We start from the raw sequence: 21,416 nt of genomic DNA on the forward strand, positions 1-21,416 counted from the left end.
GCATCTGCCGTGACGCAAGGTTAGTTTTGCGTTACGCATTTGTTCTGGTGCACATCTGGAGGTGTCCAGCTCAGAACTCGTAAGTATGCCCCTAAGTGTCAGATTAGCAATTACCTGCACATCCCTGCAAAGTGTGAGGCACGCCAGCACCACCCATGGTGCGCCGTATTTTCAATGCGGCACGCCATGGTGCCAAAACGTCACCGAAGCGTTACGCATCGGTGCCGTAAAGGCGGCTCATTGATGGAGTTGCGTTGCAACGATGGCGCAGCTCCAGCAATGCTGCGTCAAGCCGTAAGTCTGCTTCATGCAGGCGCAGGGTTTCAGTGATGGATCATTGTCCTAAATGACTGATTGAAATTTTATCTATTCCCCATAGCCACTTTTAGCATGCGTTCCTGCGCAGGAACGCCCTCCCTTGCGCTGGAACGCTCCCTTATGGCGCAGGGCTTTAGAATGGGATGCATCTCCCATATGCGTCACGTTGTTAATATACGCCACACCATGGCGCCTCTCTTGTTGTGGTGCTGCGTCACAAAAGTGACGCAAGAACGGAGCAAAAGAGCTGCAAGGGGCTTGTAAATCTGCCCCTAGAGTAGAGGCTCAGGTGCAGTCCATCCTTTGTAGCCCTCTTTTTGGCTGAAATAGTTGGTTCTTGTTCTTTCTAAATGTTTGATTTGGTTGACAAGGACATCGACACGCAGCAATCATCAATTTTTTCTGTTCTTTCTTTCATGTTGTACGTCAGGTCCGCCCAGGGGCAAGCGGACAGAAACAGTGGATGCAGTGGTTCCAAAGGAGGAGGATGCAGGCCAGGGTGGCGAGTGCTCCTTTGCTGGCCCCAGTAAGTTTTCATTTAAATATAGAGGACCTATTGTTGTCCAAGCGTTCCTAGTTTAATTTTTTCGAAACAGTGTTTAGATAGGAGCAAAATCAATAATACTACTGTTGCAGGGACAAATCTCCACAAACCAAACTATGGACACGAAAGACCAGAGTCATAATATTTCAGAGTGGTGTGTTTGGCACACTGTATAAACCTGGTAGTGTCAGCGGCACGGACTCCTCCTTGCAAAAATTACAAAACCTTTCGCTCAGTCACTCTAGTCTGGAGGACCAAAAAACCACAGAGTCTATTCAAGTTTAAAAGCTTCATTAAAAGTAAAAGTAAACACATATATTAAAATAAAGTTAGCTGGAAAAGGAAAAGTGCTTGCTGCTGAGTTGATGAGTAATGGAAGTTGGAACACATTTCTTGTGGTCGAGCCGAGCTTTCACCTGGTTTAGTTGATGTTGCTCTTGTCCGTAGAAGTCCAGCGTCTGTCTGTTCAGAGAAAAATGGTGTGTGTTAAAATTAAGCAAGCATTCATCAATTGTGACAAAGAAAAGCAGCAAGACAACAGCCTTCCCTGGAAGGAGGGACATTTTTACTTTAGGCTAGAGTAGACAGTCAATTAATTTTTCTGTTGTTTTCAAATTTCTTCCTTCCTAAACCAAATACTAGTGAGTGGTGTAATCTAACAGTCTTAAATATATTTTTTAGGTGGAACATCTGGTGGCGGGGCCAGCTCGGACGTGATCGTGATCGACTCCGAGTCTGAGGACTACTCTGTGGAGGATGCGGCGCCAGAGGACAATCAGACTGTGAGGAAGCAGGCAGTGGTGGTGGCGAGTACAGGTAAGCTGGATCATGGTACTATCTGACTCTTAGATAGCATATGATGTGTATCCAGTGCTGGCCCAGTGACAAATTACAATATGGTAATTACAGCAGGCTGGGACCGACAGACAGATAGAGGCAGAGAGAGAAGAAGACAGAAGGAGAGAGAGAGAGAGGGAGGGAGCCAGACGGGGGGTGAGTGAGGGAGACAGAGAGAGAGAGACAGCGAGGTAGAGGGAGACTCAGGGAGACAGAAAGAGGGAGACAGAGAGAGAGAGAGAGAGGGAGGGAAACAGACATATCGCCTGGGCCTGGTGCAGATGATACGGTTGCTGGTGTGGTTAACAGCTCAGAGGAAAAGTCACTCACTTCTGCCAGATCTCTTTCATATGAAAGAGCGCCAAACCATAAGCGCCCCACCTTGCCCCTCCATGCAGACGCCCATGATACTGGCCTGAATAGATTTGTACTGCGCTGGCTAGTTGCTAGTTGTACTGTGACACAACTTCCTGCTGAATCATTTTGTGTTAATCATATTTTTAAAGAGCATTCGTTACAGATTATGTCTTTCTTTCTTCTATAGTTGGTAATACTAAAACTGCAAAACCGAGCAGGAGTATGCTGGCTGTACTGGCCCGGCAACGGAGGCTGGATGCCACTGTTGCGCAATATCGCCGGCTGGTGGAAATGGAGGGGGACGACACACACTCAAGTGCATCAAATGTTACATCTACTGCATCCTCCTCCATGACCCCACGTTCTGCCGGTAAGCGCAGTGCTCCAGCCAACCAGAGCCGTGCTGGAAGACGCCACCGCCGAGCAGCAAAGGCTGCACCTCCTCACAGTACTGTAAAGGCACGCTTGCGCCATGCACTCCGCAGAGTGTCCAACCTGGAGGCGGAGGTCAAGAAATGGGAGGAGTACAAAAAGGTGATGGAGGGCCTCCGCTTAGATCACGCCATGCTCCGGGAGGAGTACGATGCCCTGGCCCTAAGGCATGATGCCCTGGAGGCCAAAGTGAACAACCTGCATCCGTAGAGTGTCCCTTGCCCCTTTTTTAGAGACTTTTGGGGGGTGGGAATTGGGAGTTGGGTTTTTTGGGGACTTTTGATGGACTATTTATTTGGGGTTAGGGAGGGTCTTGCGGGAGATTATTTTGTTAGGGATATAAATATACTTTTTCAAACTTTATCTGAGCATACCTGTTTTTTACTACTTTTGAGCCTGGTGGGTGGTGGTTTTGCAGTAAGTTCGTTTTACTGAACACTGTCATCGTGTTGGTTCACGTGTAATAGGCCAAATGTTTTCCAAAGTAAATGCCTGTCACAGAGTTTGTTAATTCAAGAGCCCTAGGACTTTACTGCTAGTACCACTGTCACTCTCTCGCCTCTCCGAACACTCCATTATACTACCTCCCATCCAAACGCTTATCTTACCTGTAATTTGTGTTTGAGGGCTGGCTCCACCTGGAATTCACAGTGTCCTAAGGCGTTCTGCAGCAGGGCCCCAACTGGAGTTTCCCGGCGTGGATTTTCTGCAAAACAAAAGCAATCAACATTAGAAATGTGGCAGCGGTGCTCACACAACCCAAAAACCTAGAAGCCCCACAGACAGCACCCCTGAGACAGGCAAGCGAGCAATAATAACGCCTAAACGTTCACGTGTAATAGGCCAAATGTTTTCCAAAGTAAATGCCTGTCACAGAGTTTGTTAATCCAAGAGCCCTAGGACTTTACTGCTAGTACCACTGTCACTCTCTCGCCTCTCCGAACACTCCATTATACTACCTCCCAACCAAACGCTTATCTTACCTGTAATTTGTGTTTGAGGGCTGGCTCCACCTGGAATTCACAGTGTCCTAAGGCGTTCTGCAGCAGGGCCCCAACTGGAGTTTCCCGGCGTGGATTTTCTGCAAAACAAAAGCAATCAACATTAGAAATGTGGCAGCGGTGCTCACACAACCCAAAAACCTAGAAGCCCCACAGACAGCACCCCTGAGACAGGCAAGCGAGCAATAATAACGCCTAAACGTTCACGTGTAATAGGCCAAATGTTTTCCAAAGTAAATGCCTGTCACAGAGTTTGTTAATCCAAGAGCCCTAGGACTTTACTGCTAGTACCACTGTCACTCTCTCGCCTCTCCGAACACTCCATTATACTACCTCCCAACCAAACGCTTATCTTACCTGTAATTTGTGTTTGAGGGCTGGCTCCACCTGGAATTCACAGTGTCCTAAGGCGTTAGGGGACTCGTCAACGTAAGTTTCTTCATTGTGCAGAATCCAGGCATCAGCATTATGGGTAATGGATAGGGTGAGTCTGGAGGAGGAGGACTCAGGATAGACGACCAGGACTGAGTTCTTGTCAACTAACTGTTGTGAACCTGAGGAATGCTGCGGCATCAAAATCAAGACAGTTCTGTTGATGGGCTTGTTGTTTTATTGGTTGATTACAGTTTTGTTGGGAATGTGATGAAGCACTTGCTAAAGAAAGACAGACACACAGGAATAAAAGTGAATAAGGAGGACTAAATTTACAATTAATGAATGATTGACTCATTTTCAGAACTCGCTGTCAGGGAAGCAGAACTCGTCCTCATACTCTGCTAAATCATCAGTCGGGGTTACTTCTAGTAACTGAGGAGAACTTTCCTCAGGTAGGTCGGTGTCCTCTTCTTCCTGCGTGGATTCTCGTACTCTGTAATCTGGTGGTATGAAGTGCTGGTTCATCTTTATCAAGGTGAGCCGCTCCACATTTGCGGGCAAGAGGCGGGACCTTTTGGAAGTCACAATGCCACCAGCAGAACTAAAAACACGTTCTGAGGACATGCTTGCGAGTGGGCAAGACAAGTAATTGATAGCCAGGTTGGTGAGCTCTCGCCATATTTTTCTTTTCCCATGCCAATACGCCAATGGGTCCTCAGTAATATTGACCTCTGTTGAGTCATCCAGATAGGCCTGCACCATTGAAAGAATGTCCTCCCGGATTCCTGTACTTTGCACTTCTGTGTCCTTTCTAGGACAAGGAAACCCTAGCTGAGTTAGCCAACCCGCTTCAGACATATCGCCTGGGCCTGGTGCAGATGATACGGTTGCTGGTGTGGTTAACGGCTCAGAGGAAAAGACACTCACTTCTGCCACAGGCACAGATGCAGAAGTGCTTTTTTGGGATGCCTGATGGCCTGCTGATTCACTAGTAGTACTGTCTTCTCCTACAGTTTCCTTCCGCTCTCTTTCAAAACGAATGGCTGACTGAGCTAGCCAACCTTTGTACTCTGTAACATCCGATGTTTCAAAAGGAATTATTACTTTGCCAAACAATGGCTTTTTGTAACGTGGATCCAGAATAGTAGCACAAATGTAGTGCTGTTGTTTCTTGATTTTTACAAGCCGTTCATTGCTAACTAGGCGTTGTAATAATCTCTGCGCCAACTCATGTGCTTCGTTCTTTCCAACGTCCTTTAATTGTGAAGACACCACCTTGACTTGGTGCTCGAGCTTCAGCAACAATGGGATAGCTTTGCTCAAAGAACAGTCCTCCCTGCTGACGTCACGCGTGAAGACCTCAAAAGGACGAAGCATGTCTGTCAGGCTTTTAACTAGCTGCCATTGCTCCACCGCTAGCATCATTTCTGTTGTATCACCACCCAGGTTGTAGAAATACTCATTGACTACTGGAAACAGCTCATGCAGACGCTCAAGCATGTAGAAGGTTGAGTTCCAACGTGTTGCCACCTCCTGGATAAGTGCTTTCACTGGCATTCTACGTTCATTTTGCTTGCGCCTCAGCTCCTTCCGGGCCTTAAAAGAATGGTTGAAATGTGTGCATATTCTTCTGCAGATGGTCAGTGTTTTGTCGACTGCAAGTTCTTTTGTCAAAAAATTTTGCACAACAAGGTTGATACAGTGCGCCAAACACGGCACTCTGAAATAGAAACCGTCCTCCATGGCCCTAACTACATTGCTGCCATTATCTGTAGAAACATAACCAACCTTGCATTTTCTTGGGGGCAGCCATTGCGAGACCTTTTTGTTAAAGTCAGCCAAAATGTTGACTGCAGTATGACTTTTCTCCATGCCAAACATGGCTAATGTTGCATGTTTACGAGCACCCTTAAAAATCTCGACCAAGTCACCACCTGCATTTATCTGTTTTATGACTCCTGAAAAAGAGACCCAGTGTGCAGTGATGCACATGTAATCAAGGGCTTGGCAACTGGTCCACATGTCTGTTGTCAGGTGTATAGTGTGAACAGCACTCTTCTGCAAAGCTGCCCCCACCAACTCAAGCACCTCTTTATGTAGTGCTGGAACAGCAACCCTGGCAAAATAGAACCGGCTAGGAACCTTCCATTTAGGGGCCAGTGTTGCCACGAGTTCAAGGAAACCCACACCTTCGACAAACGAAAAAGGGAGAAGGTCCACCGCTAGCATTTTAGCCAGCTTAGTGTTATACAGGCGTACAGTTGGGTGGTTGCGTTGAAATTGCACATCTGAGGAGAACATGGCTGAAATGGTGCGCTGGACAAATTTACGGGATGATGCTGATGCCTTCTTCGACCCACTTCTGATCAGTGTTGACATTTTCCGCATTGGTGTGCCTCCCAGACTCTCAGTGTGCCTCCTATGTGTTCCGGAGGGTGTGGTGCTGCCAGGGGTACTGGGTGCAACCGGACACATGTCTGACGCTTCTTCTACCTCCCCGTCATCTTCAGATGAAACACCTAGTATGGGTATATTTTGGCCACTTGCCCTTTGGGATTGCTTTCCCTTGACGTTTGCTTGGTGCGGGAACCATTCGACAGCGTGCTTTCTTTCAAGATGACCTATCTGGCCTCCGGTTCCATAGTTGGTACCAGTCTTACCACGGCTAACGCTAGTCTTACAAATGCAACAAACGGCTATGTTATCATACTTTTCATGGACACTAAAAAAGTTCCAAACTGGGGACTGGAAACTTCTGGTTTTGCCGCACGAGGTGATACTGCTGCCAATGCCAGATGAAGCAGTGGTGGATGAGCCTTGCAGACATCTACTGGGTTGTGCAATTATTGCAGCAACCTTACTTGAGGGAGTCGAGCTGGATGGAGTCCCCCTCTGGGGAGAAAATATGGGAGCTGTAGGTTTTGTTGAACTTGTTGTACTACTTGACTGCGTTGGTGGTGCTACCAGTGCCACGTCGCCAGGGTCACGCTCAGCATGACGTCGGGATAGGGTATAAATGTCTGTCTGCTGCATGGCCGGTGTGGCTAGAATGACGTGTGTGATGACTAGGTCATTGCTGTCATCCTGTTCATCAACATCAGAATGAACCACTTCATCAAGTCCGACGTTCGGATCCATAAGTATGAGCTTTCCGGGGCCCTTCCTTTTAACATTTGATACCTTTCGCAGCTCATGGTGTGCCTCCCTCTCAGATGTCGGAGATGGTTGCCAATCTAGATCCAGATCATCATCTGATGGAGCGGGGCTTGAAGAGGAACTTCTACACACCCTCCTTGATCTTTTCCTTGCTGGGGAGCTGGGAGAAAATGAATCATCAGGAGGAGTGGCTTCGTCTTCCTGACATGATACCCCGGCTCCAAAGTCAATTTCCTCCGGTGCCCCTACTTCTGGAAGAACAACCATTGTGGGCACTTGCACCGCTCCATGCGCCGCTACATGGGCATCTTCACTGACCTCTACTTGCAAGTCTCCATGGACCTCTCCTTCTCGGTCTTCTCCTTCTCGGCCTTCTCCTTCTCGGCCTTCTCCTTCTCGGCCTTCTCCTTCTCGGCCTTCTCCTTCTCGGCCTTCTCCTTCTCGGCCTTCTCCTTCTCGGCCTTCTCCTTCTCGGCCTTCTCCTTCTCGGCCATCTCCTTCTCGGCCAGCTCCTTCTCGGCCAGCTCCTTCTCGGCCAGCTCCTTCACAGCCAGCTCCTTCTCCGACAGCTCCTTCTCGGACAGCTCCTTCTCGGACAGCTCCTTCTCGGACAGCTCCTTCTCAGACAGCTCCTTGCGCATGTACTTCTGCTTGTACTAGTAGCCCATGCAGTTGTTGTTGCGGCTTTGGTTGTTGAATAGTACTTGTGAGATGAGTTACAACCTGTGTTGATGGTGTGCTGCTACTTTCTTGCGATGAACCAACATCACTGGTCGTTGGTGATTCAACAACTAAACAGGCTACCTGTGCAGCACTCATGGTGGGCCTTTGTTTTTTTTGTTGTTTTTCCCCAAAAAATTTATTGGTTGAGCCACCAGTCTCCTTGGTAAGTGGTGCCACTTGCTTCTTCTCCTTAGTAGAGACATCTTTCTTGCAAGAGGACCTACGGGCACCTCTTTTTGGAGCCATCTTCTTCAGATGTCGGAACAACAGGCCGCAGCAGGACTTCTTCCTGGCACTGATGCTCAACGATGATGCAGAGTTTTGTGCACCTAAAAGCAAACGAAGACAGAGGAACATCAGTAAATATATGTTGCTTATGTAGCGCTTCAATAAACAGTTTGCAAGTAGGCATTTATGAATACACACGTGCACAGTGCACACCACACAATATGGAAATTTCAAAATTAGGATTTGCTAAATTTTTGGGAAACAGGAATTTAACATTGATCCAAGAGAGCACACACAGAGAGGGTTGTACTTTCATGTACCCCTGACTCCGCCTGGGCACAATGGGTGAAAGCAAGGCACAATGGGTGCAGGCCTATGTCTCAAAGCTCACTGCCTGCCTTCAAAATGGCCGCTTGACCCCCCCATCCACATGGCCAGGACCATGCCTCAAAATGGCCACCACCAACATAGCCAGCCCCCAACCCCTACTCCAAAAAGTGACAAAACACAACACTAATCAAATCACCACAATCCAATGCCATCCATCAAGTTTCAGAAGGCTTATGCTGCCTGCTGGTGGTTTTCCGGTGCAAAATTGCAATTTTTACAATTTCGCGAGTGCGAGATTGTTGCCTCACGGCGCGAACGTGGCGAAAAACCAGCAAAATCCACGAACAGACCGATTCTGAGCCCCCTGGGCATAATGGATGACATCAGAGCACACTGGGTGCAGGCCTATGGCACAAAGCACACAAACTGGCTTAAAAATGGCCCCTAGACCCCCACCCACACGGGACCAGGCAATAAAATGGCCCCCACCCACATAGCAAGCCCCCAACACCACCCCAAAAAGTCGTAAAACACACAAAGATCACCACAATCCAATGCCATCCATGCCCTGGCCAGAATCATGTTAAAAAAAAATTCAAGAAAACAGTTGTATCATGCATGCACCCATAACTAAGCCTGGTGGTTTTCAATTCATGTGCAGAATTGTAATTTTTACAATTTCGCGAGTGCGAGATTGTTGCTGCGCGGGACACGAGCAGTGCGAACACAAGCAAAAACATCCTCAGCTCGCGAACTTGCAGATTTTCCCCCCAAAAAAGTCGAAAAAAAAGCAACACACACAAAAATCACCACAAACAAACAACATCAACTTACTTGTTTGTGAAATCAAATTTCGAATCCAAAAGTAATCCAAAAGGCCTCAAATGCAAATATCCAGCAGCAACCACAAAAAGTAATCCTTCCCAGTCAAGATCGAAATCAAAGTGGCCAGGAAATGGAGGAGCTTGCTGGACAGGAACAGGAAGTTGGAGACTGGGGCACTTCCTTCACCCCACCCCTATGGGAGGAGCTTGCTGGACAGGAACAGGAAGTTGGAGACTGGGCCACTTCCTTTACCCCTCCCCTTGTAATTTTTGTACTTTCGCGAGTGCGAGATTGTTGCGAGATTGACCGCGAGCAGTGCGAACACAAACAAAAAATCCGCTTCGCGCGGATTTGCGTATTCTCGCATTCTCGCCACATCCGCGAGAGTTCGCGGATTGCGGATTCTCCGAAAATACGAAAAATCCGCGAGCGTAACGGATTTTACGCCCATGCTTAGTGGTAGCACATCACAGTAGCAGAGTGCTGCTGGAAAGTTGTGCTGCCTTCCATGATGCTCATGGGCATGCACGGTGAGTCCGCATATTCTTTTTAATTTTATTCAGGAAGGCTGCTCTCTGGTGCAAGTAACATGGAGTGGTGCGGCTCACTGGTTAGAGGCGGCAGACCCAGAAGCAGGAGTCGGCCCAGGGCCAGGGTTCAATTCCCAACGCGGCAGGGTCGTGGACCAGGGTCAGTGGACTCGATAATTCTCGTCTTGGTGCCTACTCTAACCAGGGGTCCCACTCGGCAACTCTGGGCATTAGCTTGCCTAATCTCCACAACGGCCCCATCAACGCCGGGGATGCTTGGCTTCACCTTGAGGACTCCCAGTAGGGACCATCCCACAGGGAAAGCCAGGACGGGTTCCCCAGCGGTATACCGCGCCAGGATACTCCGGTAGTAATTGAGTGTGTTACAAAACAGCTTATAACATAACATATAACATAACATGCTACTCACAGGAATGACAGGTCACCACATACTCACAGGGTTGCATACTGGCCTCATGTCTCTACAGTTCAGGAACTCACCAGGGTGAAGAAACGCTCACAGGGTGTTTGTTGCCAAGTCACATGTCGGCCTCTCAATAGCAGATTATAGGAGCGCACTGTGGTGATGAGCGACTGCACAGTGTGCTTTTTGATTGGTCAATTCCGGTTGTATACCTGGAGTGCTTAATTGAACAGACAAGTCCAGTGTCAGAGTGGGCATTTGCTAAGTACCTTGCAGCAGCGCAAGCACATGACATTTTGTGCTCTGGAGGAGCAGGGCAGGTTCTCAGCAGGAAAGACACGCTATCTCCTTTTCACCGGTTCTCATCAGTACGTAGTTTCCCCTTAAGTTCTAGTGTTTTAGGGCCAGATGTACAAACATTCATTTTTATGATTCATAATTTTCAACGTTGACTGAATTGCAAATTGCAAAAGAGTATGAACGTACACCGATGAGTCTAAAGTTGTGATTTAGCAACATTTGCAATTGTAAAATAGAGATTCAATCATAGGGATTCAGAAAAGTAGCACATTTTTACCAGCACCTCTGTCCCTTCTGATGATTTCACCAACATTGACCACTGTCATACCCAAAGATAGGTGCGCAAGACAACACTCCTACAGTAAGAGGCCAGTGGTTGGAACTGGAAAGTCCTCTGCATGGATTGCAGTTGTACCCCCAGCCATGCATGTCCAATTGAGAACATCAGGCAGCCCAGTTTTGGGATTTTTGGTGCAACATCATGCCAAGCTATCATGTGTCCAAAGCCTAGGCCAGCTTTTGACATGAAAGTAGTAATTGATTTGTCCTGACCCTGGAAGGGTGAACAAAATAACCATCGGGGACTACTATCACTGTCACAGGTTCATGCATATAGCACGGTCATGGCAGCATGCAGTGTTTTATAGTAGCCTAAGCATGATCAGGCCTTTTTTACCTGTCAGCGGGGTGGAAGCCTACTGGCCAACTTGTGTTAATTTCTGCTGCGAAAGGGAAACCCAGAATCCTAGTGATGAGATCAAAGCATGTGGATGAATGCGTATTGTGTATTAAGACGCGGGATAAACACTGCAAGAGTGTATGAGTGGCTCAGAGTGGCACAGTCCTGTGTGGAAAACCCTGGCATATTTATGTGCACAATATGGAGATGAGCTTGCTCTCCCTGACAGTGGAAGTGTATTACTGACATTCCTGAGAGAGGAGACCTAGATAATGAAGTGTGGAGGAAGATACCCTTTAGAAATTTGAGTACGTCCTTTTGGCACAGAGGGCTGCTGATTGTATTCCCGAAAAATGCCATTTGTGCCATCTGATGGCCGGTAGGAGTAACTGGTGGGGCTATAGTTTATATTGTCTGGGTGCAAAGGCTCCTTTAGAAGGGGTCCAACCCTTTGTCTCGCTTCCGAATTACTGTGTGGTATGGATGTTGATAGTCAGGTGCAAACTGGTCACGCCTCTTTGTATCTCCATTGTGGGTGTTTAAGTTGGAGACCAGTGCTTAGTTTGCGCCGGTGGTTTCTGGTGCTTGGCACCAGTACTTAATTGTCAGCACCAGTGCTTATGGCAGTCTGCCACACAGTCGCGCTGTCTGCCTAATTTAAGTACGAGCACAATACAGCTGTTTATTAATTCAATGTACATTAACAATTACTGATATCTGCCACCCAACCCTTTCTTATAGCTTTGGAGTGGCGACTGCCTCCAAGCGGGGGTGGTGAGGCGAGGGGGTTGGTGGAATTGTTTAAAAAAACATAAACAAACGTACCTTCTTTTCACCGCACACCTCTGCTGCGTCCTCTTTGTTCTGCACTGGTTGCAGCCACCGGAAGCATACTCTCCCAGCCACTCACGAAGCTGCATGGGGAGGCTGTGCATGTTCTGCACAGGACTGTGTAACACAGCCCAATGGAGAACATGCCAAGTGTGCATGACAGTTTGACCTGCCCTGGAGGGCCAGCCAGTCATGTGCACTTAAGGAGTGCAAAAATCACTCGTTACTCAGCCAAGATCCGCCCAGCTCTGACCTGACTCAGTCCCTCTCAGAATAATAAAATGGTAATAACGGTACGCTATTACCATTTTATTTTTCTTTCTTGTACTGCTCAAATAGCAGTGGGGCGACACTCCTTGGCCTTAGCGGAGGAGCTGTCACTGGTGACAGTTAATAGTTGTGTTGGTACTGTCCCTGGCAGAGCTGGCAGAGGAATTAGATGTTGCAAGCTGCAATGTCCTCCTGACTAGGGCCTTGACACTTATTCTTTTATAAATTAAGCACTGCTGGAGTCAATGCTGCTTTGAAGAGACTCAAGACAAAGCCTTAGTCTGGAGACAGCCTGGGAGGGAAGCTTGTTAAGAGATTCAGACCACACCAGTTCTGGAAGGGTAGACAAAGGTCCATATCCCAGCCTGCTTTCCATGTTTATAGTGGGATCTGCTGACCCACTTGTTATTCCAGCTCCAAGTTCTGTCTGACATGGAAAGGTTGCTCCACAGGGTACCCAGAGGACTACTGCACAACCAGAAATGGTGCAGCAGCAAATTGTAACTAACTTCTACCTCTTACATTTACATAAGAAATATCTTTTAAGAGGGCTGTCCATCACCAGTACTGCACAGCCAAAAACAAGAGCTCGCCAAATGATCAGGCATTGAATAACTGAAGAGATCTGTAATACACTGCTGGATAATTCTGCAGACTTTAATGTAGTTCACCACATCAGGTCCCAAAAATGTATATACTCAGCTCACAATGACACTTGGATATGGGATGATAGAAAATTCCCATTCCAACAGATCTCTCCGCTTCTCTCTCTGCTGCCTACAATGCCAGCTCAGGAACACAACTATAAACAAAATCTCAGATTGGACAGCCCAGTGAGAAACCAGCTAATCAGACTCAATTCAAACAAAATACTGAAAGGGGACCTGCAGGGGTGTTCAAAGCTGCCAGCACCTGAAATCCATGAAACTGCACATCTCACACAGTTCATCATCTACCACACTGATACACGCTATGTCCCATAACATGATGACGCCATCTCGGTGGTCATCATGTACGACATGCGAAAACTTCTCTCTCACACTGGATTAGAAAAAAGACACCATCCTTACAACCAAACAACCCCCACAGTGTAGAGTGCTAGCCATTTAGGAAAGCCCTTCAGTGCCTCACATAAGGATAGTAAGCACTATATAAGTGCTGTAATACAAAACATACTTCCCATAAGGGGAAGCACTGGGATAATCATACGGTTTTGTGTTGAGTGTTAAGCCTGCCGTACACCCAAGCTAACCTTCCCGAGAAGTCAGTGACTTCTTGCCATCTCTACCACTGAGAGTCAAATGCTCTACCTGGCTCAGTTTTTCAGAGCCATAGTGGGACAGACCCTTGGATAGTACAGGCTAACAACCCCAGCCCCCGTTGGCGTATTAGAAAGAAGTCAGAAAACAATCACCTGAACAACACAAGTGATGGTGCAACTCACTCTACAGATTCAGGAAGCCAGACAACTGCCTCTAACAATACAGAAAGTAATAGATATAGGTCCCTCAACAGGTAAGTATTCTCTCACATCCAACACACAGATTGGTTGAATGTCAAACTCCACACACAACATGGGTGCCTTCAAGGTATACTTACAGTCTCACACAGACACATGTACCACTATCCGTGAAAGTGAAGTAAGTGTACAACAAAATGCAGGTGCCTACAGTGATATATTGTACAATTCAAAAAGAGATCTCAGCTCTCTAGTTTGCTGCGAGTGCCGCGAACTAGAGAGCTGAGATCTCTTTTCGAATCTGACTTACTGATCCTTGTGCATTTTATCTCTGTAACCTGGAGATATCGGGAAGGACCACACTTGGCTTCCCCTTCATTAATCCACAACTTGCCCATATCCGCAACCGGGACAGAATTTTCACCGGCCTTGCGATATCCTTGTTCTTTCACGACTACACAGCCCTGAAGAGTCACAATTGTATGACGTTGTGACGAAAAGCGTGTCGGCTGGTTTTCATTTTCTGGATTGATCTGGATTGATATACAAATCCCATTAATACTTTTCCTCATGTCGACCTGCATTATTTGTACAAAATAGCATCTGTTGAATTGGCTTTACACTGAAACCCTCACACCTATACTTGTGCACAGGACTTGGTTCTATGGTTGTTTACCTACACATAAATAATCATTGAAAGGCGATTTGCTCATTTTATGTGTGCTGCAGCAGAATGCAACACACATAAAAAGAGCAAAAACATGGAGAAATTAAAGTATTTCTCCTTGTTGCGCCAATCTAACGCCGGCATTTCAGTGGTGTTAGTTTTTGGCTCTGCTTCAGATTCACACATCCTTGTAAATCTGAGGCAGCCTCAAAAAGCAATGGATGTTGCGGTGGAACTCACATAGCAACACACGTGGCACACAACTTTCATGCAGAAAATTGCAGGAAATTGTATACTATTTGCAAAATGCCATTAAGCCACACAAAGTGGCTTAACGCCTCGTTATAAATATGGAGCAGGGCATTACACCACTGGAGCATCCTAAAAAGTGTTGGGCCGGTGGTGCAATGCCGTTTTAAAAATGCCCCATAATTGTAAATAACACCATTGTCATTTACCTCAATTAATTCCCTAGACCTCTTGAACTCAACGTTATTGGTACTCAGTATTAAGGAACAATACTTAATTACATTCAATTGTAACTATGTGGTGGAACTTGTGAATAATCGTACTATAATGCTAATTTAGTATTCCATGGAACAAAACCAATTGTAACATGAAAATAAATGAAGGAATGGTTGAATACTTACTTGGTACCTATTAGAAATTCGGGCAATCTATCTTTAACTATATTGACGTTTTCGGGATGCATTTGTGGTCAACTGCATTTGGTACTTTCTTGAATGGGTGTGGTCATATAAATAGGCCACTGATTGTAGGGCTTTTTCTACTATTAGTTTTAGGGACAATAGTGCAATTAGCATGTTTCTTTGATATGTCCATCTCTTTCTTTAGGCAATTACAGGACGACAATAGGGATTGTATCACAATGCCCAGCATGGAATCTACATTTTCTTATCGCAATCACAAATATTGGAATTGTGGCTAAGTGGGCTACCAAGTATTAATCCAGTTCAATAAAGCTCGCCAACCACACACCACACTATAATGTTAAATTCTAAACACTAAAGGCCTGATTACGACTTTGGTGATGCAATGCCAGGTCCATTCCGCTGCTGCATCACCAAAGTCGGGGTTAGCCCATCTGGCAGATTAGGCGTTTCCTCCTGTCTGGCGGTTTTGTTTGGGCATTCCCGCAGTGGTGCCTCTAAAAACAGGTACCGCAGTAGGAACGCCAAAGGCAGTTACTGCGCAGCATGGACTAAATATGTTGTGCCCACCCCTGTGTGCATTTACAGGGTGCAGAACCACCAGGGGGCCCTATTGGGCCCTTTAGGGTACTTTGTTTCCGCTCTGCCAGGGTTTTCATGGAGGAGAAACTGCCATGAAAACCCTAGCCAAGAGGAAACGCCTAAAATGCTTGGTGGGACCAGGGCGGTCCCGCTAAGCATATGGATGCCTCTACACCGCTGCAACACTGCCAGTGAACAGCGGTTCCCTGGCAGCTGAGGCTGAGCTGTGGCTGTCCCACCGCCCATCTCATAATAGGGCGGAGGGTGGAGTTGAGACCGCCACTGCCGTGCCCCAGCGAGCCTGGCTGTCTATGGACCGCCATACTCGTAGCTGGGGCCTTATCGTTGCACCATCCAAAATAAAAAAACATGATTTTTGTCAAGTGCTACAAATGTTCCTTGGACCTAGGTCTGAGCTATTCTAACTGCCTAAAAACAAAGCACCACAATATTTTTAGGTTACGGAGCCCTTATCTTGAAAAAAACGCAAATATATTCCTTCTATCCGTCATACTTGTTAGAATATTAAAAAGATGTTTCAACAAGAGGAACAGGGCTACCAAATATAAACTCAAGATTTACCTGGAAATAGCAGTGTCAGAGCCAAAAACGCCAAAGGCAACGCGGGTGAGTGACAGAAACATTATTGCAGGGGCTTCATTATTCTAGTGAAAAGTTGCAAATGTCTTGAAGAGGATAGCTTGACCTTTGGCCAATCAATCACCTGTCTTTTCTCTTACATCAGCTTAAGGCGCAACACTTTCACACCAAGGCTTCCTGAAAAGTGTTCAGATCACACATGTTCCAAGCTGCACAGCTGAAACACCACCACACCGCCCAAGGCTTAAGGAAATAACCACGCAAATAATTAGACCCTCATTTCAGGAAGTCTTGTGCCAGGAATAACAAAAGCAGTGAGAAACACAAACCGAAATACGTAGCTTCACGTGCCCGGACATACCGACACATGATCCCAGCAGATATTTGCATGAGGTATCCGAACGGCTTGACAAGAAGAATGGCGTCGATATTGTCAGCTTGGCTTCACTAGATATGAGGTACTTTACATGCCAAATACCAACCACTGTTGATCCTCGGAGTTCTGGCAGAGATGCACACTGTTCAGTGTTTATTTCTCTTTGCCCCTGCATGTTTGACATTTCTGGCGGACTCGGATAAATATTTGACCCTCTTACACGCGCTAGTCTTGATTTGGAGTCCACGCACCGGACTGGGAACCGAAACCAGCCCTGGCAAAGAGCTCCTCCGACCAGCGGTCGGTGGGTGGGGGTAGCGGAAAGTTTTGTGCCGTGTTTTTTGCTGGTAAACGATTTTGCAGCCAAGCTGCAAAACTGCCCCCCCAACAAAAAAGTCCCCTTCTAAAACCAGCCCCACCGTGGCGGCCCACTGAGGAAACGCCCGGTGCCAGCCATGGCCAGTCCAGTCCACAGTTGTGCGTATGCCTTTCCGACTTTTCCGCGTAAAAAACCTGGCAGAAACCATGGGGCAGATTTACAAGCGCCTTGCGGCTCTTTTACGCCGCCGTTGCGTCACTTTTGTGACGCAGCGGCGGCGCAAAAGATGTGCCATGCTGCGGTGTATTTACAACGTGACGCATCTGGAAGATGCGTCACGTTGTAAAGCCCTGCGCCAGAAGGAGGCGTTCCTGCGCGGGGGGGGGGCCTTCCTGCACAGGAACGCCTCCTAAAAGTGACTGAGTGAAATCTACAAGATTTCACTCAGTCACTTTTGGGCCCATGCTGCGTCAAAACCCTGCGCCTGCTTGAGGCAGGCGGAAGGTTTTATGCAACATTGTAAAAATAGGACCCCCCAGAGCATTGCTGGAGCTGCGTCGCGCTTGTGACGCAACTCCAGCAATGCTACGCCTTTACGGCACAGATGCGTGACGCATCCGTGCCATTTTTGCTCCATGGTGCGCCGCATTGTAAATGCGCCGCATCCATGGTGGCGGAGGCGTGGCACACAATAAATGGCGCATCCCTGCAAATAAGCAGGGATGCGCCAGTTATTGTAAATCTGCCCCCATGAGGGCAAGCAACTCTGCACATTATTAGTTCGTGCACCTCAGAACGGAGGAAAATGTGTGCTATTACCAAAGGCCAAACCTTGGAATGGCGCGGTAATTGCGTACCCAATAAATATTGCCCCCAGTGGTGTCGGTATCTGGGTGGCGATTACCACCTGGGACTGTGTGGCTTGTTCTGTGAGCCCCTTGAGTGGTAAAGCAAAAAGTCCAATTATTCGATGACCTCCAGGCGAAGATGTTAATATGTGCATCTCCCAAACAAAGGCAGACACTGCAAAGCTGTACTTACCTGTCGAGAAAGCCGTGTGATCTCACCCCTTTGAGTTGCACAGAGCTTCATGCGGCAATGCCGGGACTTGCTTTTTCGCGTGGACACGCGAGAACGATGCTCGTTGCGCAACATTTCCGATCGTTTCAGTAGTGAGCCTCAAACTAGTTTTCCTTACCTTTCTGACCTTTCCAGCTATGGTTGGCATAGCGAGTGCCGGCAAGCCCACCGGGGGAATTAAATTAACGCGGGTTTGCTTGCTCCATAATCATGCGAGTTTTCACAGCGCTATAAATACGTTGTTAACGCACATGCGTTTCCTAAGGTGACCCATAAAGGTAATGGAATATCATTTAAAATTAGTGATTCTTATTTCTTTTTAATGGGCTAAACCACTTTTTGAAATTGGAGGTTTATGTCTATTGGATTTTTCCCCGTCTTTAGCATCAACAAGATTCTGACCTGGGTGTGGGAGTGAGTGGGATTTCCTTAGAAACTAGCCTTAACCGTGCGAATAGTTATATAACTTATTTTAAAGCTCTCCACTTCAGCCATGGTTTTAATTTGCGCTACATAAGTTGCACAAACAATTAAAATATTAAATACATTGAACACATTTATATATAAATATACAGCTGAGCAGAAATATTGTTTTAAGGTATCCAATCTGGCTTTATTTTTAATAAGCCTGACTCACTTTCTGTTCGAGTGCCAGCGTCAAAAATGCCTTATCAAAACAGAATTGAGCACGCACCAACAATATGAGGATTTGCCATCTGTCAGGTAGGGCCTCATGCATAATAAACATAACCAGTATTTAATCAGGACACTACCAGTTGGCAAGTCTATCACAGGTCTTATTGGTTATAATGTACTATGTAGTCATAAGAGGCATACCGCCATGACGACATAAGAAGTTACACCCCACAGCGTTAAATAGCATGGAAATCCTATACCACAGTGGCCAAGCGTGGAACACAGCTGCCATCTCGTAATACACACCAGGGGCCTCATTTATGAGGCTGTGCGTCACTTTTACGCCGGTGCGTCACTTTTTGTGACGCACCAGTGGCGTAAAAAATGCACCTTGTTGCGCCACATTATACCTGCGCCAGGTATAATGTATGCAAGAGGGGCATATTGACACAAGAAAGTGTCGTAGAAGTGACGCAGTGAAATCTATGAGGTTTCACTGCGTCACTTCTAGGACGCTATTGCATCAAAATCTTGCGCCTACCTCACAGCAGGCGTAAGACTGACGCAGGCCCTTTCACAAGGGGCCCCATGTGAAAGGACGCATTGCTGAAGTTGTGTCACTTTTGTGACACATTCCAGCAATGCGCCACTTTTGCGCTTACAGATACGTCAGAAATACTGACGTATCTGTAACTCCTTGCGACATGATGCGTCATACTGTAAATATGACGCATCATTAGTGTCGCAAGGAGGGCGCAGTGAAAAGTGACGCATCACTGTTTTCACGCAGCGATGCTTCACTTTTCATAAAGGAGGGCCCAGGAATATAGGATCAGCCCATGTAGAAACACTACGTAAACTTGAGGTCAAGAAGACACGGAACAACACCAATCACACTCAGAAGCACCATGTTCAACTCATAAATGAGGCAGAGAAGGATATCTCTCTTCTGTGGTCCACTCCTTGATATTGCAATGTGCTTTTCGTCCACTCTAGATACAGCTGCCATTAGAAAAAAAACTTCCTGATCCACCCACCCTCCTGCTTCCAAATCGAGACAGCATTTAAGGGCCAAGATGATATACATAAGCATAAGTGTCCTCTTGCTTAGTATCAGTTAAGCTGCAATGGGCACCAGCAGAATTTTAAAGACCAGTAGCTCTTCTTAAGTTCTATTAGGTGATACTCATAAGTACAGAGATTGGGAAGTGTGCTGGCCGCAATGTGCAAGTGATATCCCTGTTAAAATAAAAATAAAAAATAAAAAATACCTTCTGATCTCTCTCCACACAGGCAGCAGAGAAAGAGGCTTAAGAACATGAAATCACTTCCATTCTTCAGAGAAAATGATAGTAAGATCTTGTAGGGGGGGTAACTCACAAATTACATGGCAAAAAGTGAAAATTAATGAATAGGACCATCTTCTTCTATCTTGTAATCTACAAAGGGTCAAGATGGTATATTGTAATTGTAATTGCATTTTTATAGCGCTTACTATCCCTGATGAGGCGTCGTATATAATACCACAGTTGAAAACGAATTTTGTGGTACGATCGGAGTCCAATTTGGGTAATCTTATGGAATATAAGGAGTTTCTAGAATCAGATCAGAAAAAGTTAGGCCTATGGATGGTGGTGGTCCTGTGGCAGAATACTTCACAGTAAAGGCATACAAGCATATAAATCAGTTTGAGAATCTTGATGGACCTACAAAAGATTTTAATCACTGAGCTATGTCAATGCTTTATTTCACAAAAGGTGAAAAGTGTGTTATCCCAGAAAATTTTGAGATTGATCCTCTGGTATTGAGTATCATGGAAAACACATGTAATCAAGGTAAGTCTCCATACCCAGAGATCCAGGAGAGAGGAAAGTAAAGGTATACATTAGAACAGTTATTGGAGGAATTAAATCATCAATTTCAGCAAGTAAAGTGTCCACGCTGCACATTCACTTACATTAATTTCCATGTCTTTCTAACAGTTATAGAAGAAAGCAGAAACTATTTGTTGATGTTAGATAACATGAAAAAGCAGGTTAAATTACTGTTTGGATATTTTTTTCTGGGGTGCGATTATCTCCTCTGGCTGCAAGGTCCCGTATTGTGGCTAGATACAAACACACTATCGGAGAATGGTACACCAATTCAGCACATAGAAACACATCCTTATGGATTCCTATTCAGATGTGAAGCTTTTTAGAAGACAGATTATTAGATTTCAAATAATACTTAAATGAATGAAATAACAAAAGAATCAGTGCTGTAATTAGTTGAACAAAAGCACAACACAGTAATTGAAAAGGCTCCTGACAAATAGCTGACATCGTATTTTTATTATAGAGAAAAAGGTAGTGATGGACTAGCAATCGCACCTCGTATTGATGTACAAATTATAATGGGAGTACAGTAATAGAGTTCAGGAAATATTGGGGTGGTGCTTTTGAGGTCATCCCACAACCTACTACCGAGTGTGTGAGTTACAATAGGACCAAAGATCCAATGTAATACAAGGAAAACCAAAGCACTTGATTGCGTATTAGTGAAAAACGGAGCCCAGACAGTCAGGACTTATGACGAGATGCTTATTTATTGTGAAAATGCGCAGAATCAATGATCTTCAGTACAGTTATGTTTCACAAGATTCACGTTCTTGAGTTCTTGATATTGAATAACAGCCGACACCTGTTTCGCTTTTTCAAGGCTTGTAGGTATATAAGGTTATAGCATAAGCAATTTGTAGCTGGTATATTGTTCTGTTTTCAAAAAGTAGCATATAAGGTACTAGTTATGTGTTGCCAGCGATTCCTAAAGAAGTAAACTGCAAAGAACTATGGAGCAAAGCAGGAAATGCACAAACTAGTTTGGG

The 21,416-nt window shown here is 46.1% G+C and overlaps 1 protein-coding gene across 1 annotated transcript in view; it reads right to left on the reverse strand.

Moving 5' to 3' along the window:
- LOC144762555 (uncharacterized) overlaps positions 1-14,191 on the reverse strand; it is a 90,973-nt gene extending 76,782 nt beyond the window's left edge. Inside the window, exon 1 of the mRNA XM_078647781.1 lies at positions 13,930-14,191. Coding sequence (XP_078503907.1) covers positions 13,930-14,191 — 262 coding nt within the window. The remainder of the gene's footprint in view (positions 1-13,929) is intronic.
- Positions 14,192-21,416: the final 7,225 nt, after the last annotated feature.

This window comes from Lissotriton helveticus, chromosome 6 (assembly GCF_964261635.1).
Source record: "Lissotriton helveticus chromosome 6, aLisHel1.1, whole genome shotgun sequence".
Classification (NCBI taxonomy): Eukaryota; Metazoa; Chordata; class Amphibia; order Caudata; family Salamandridae; genus Lissotriton; species Lissotriton helveticus.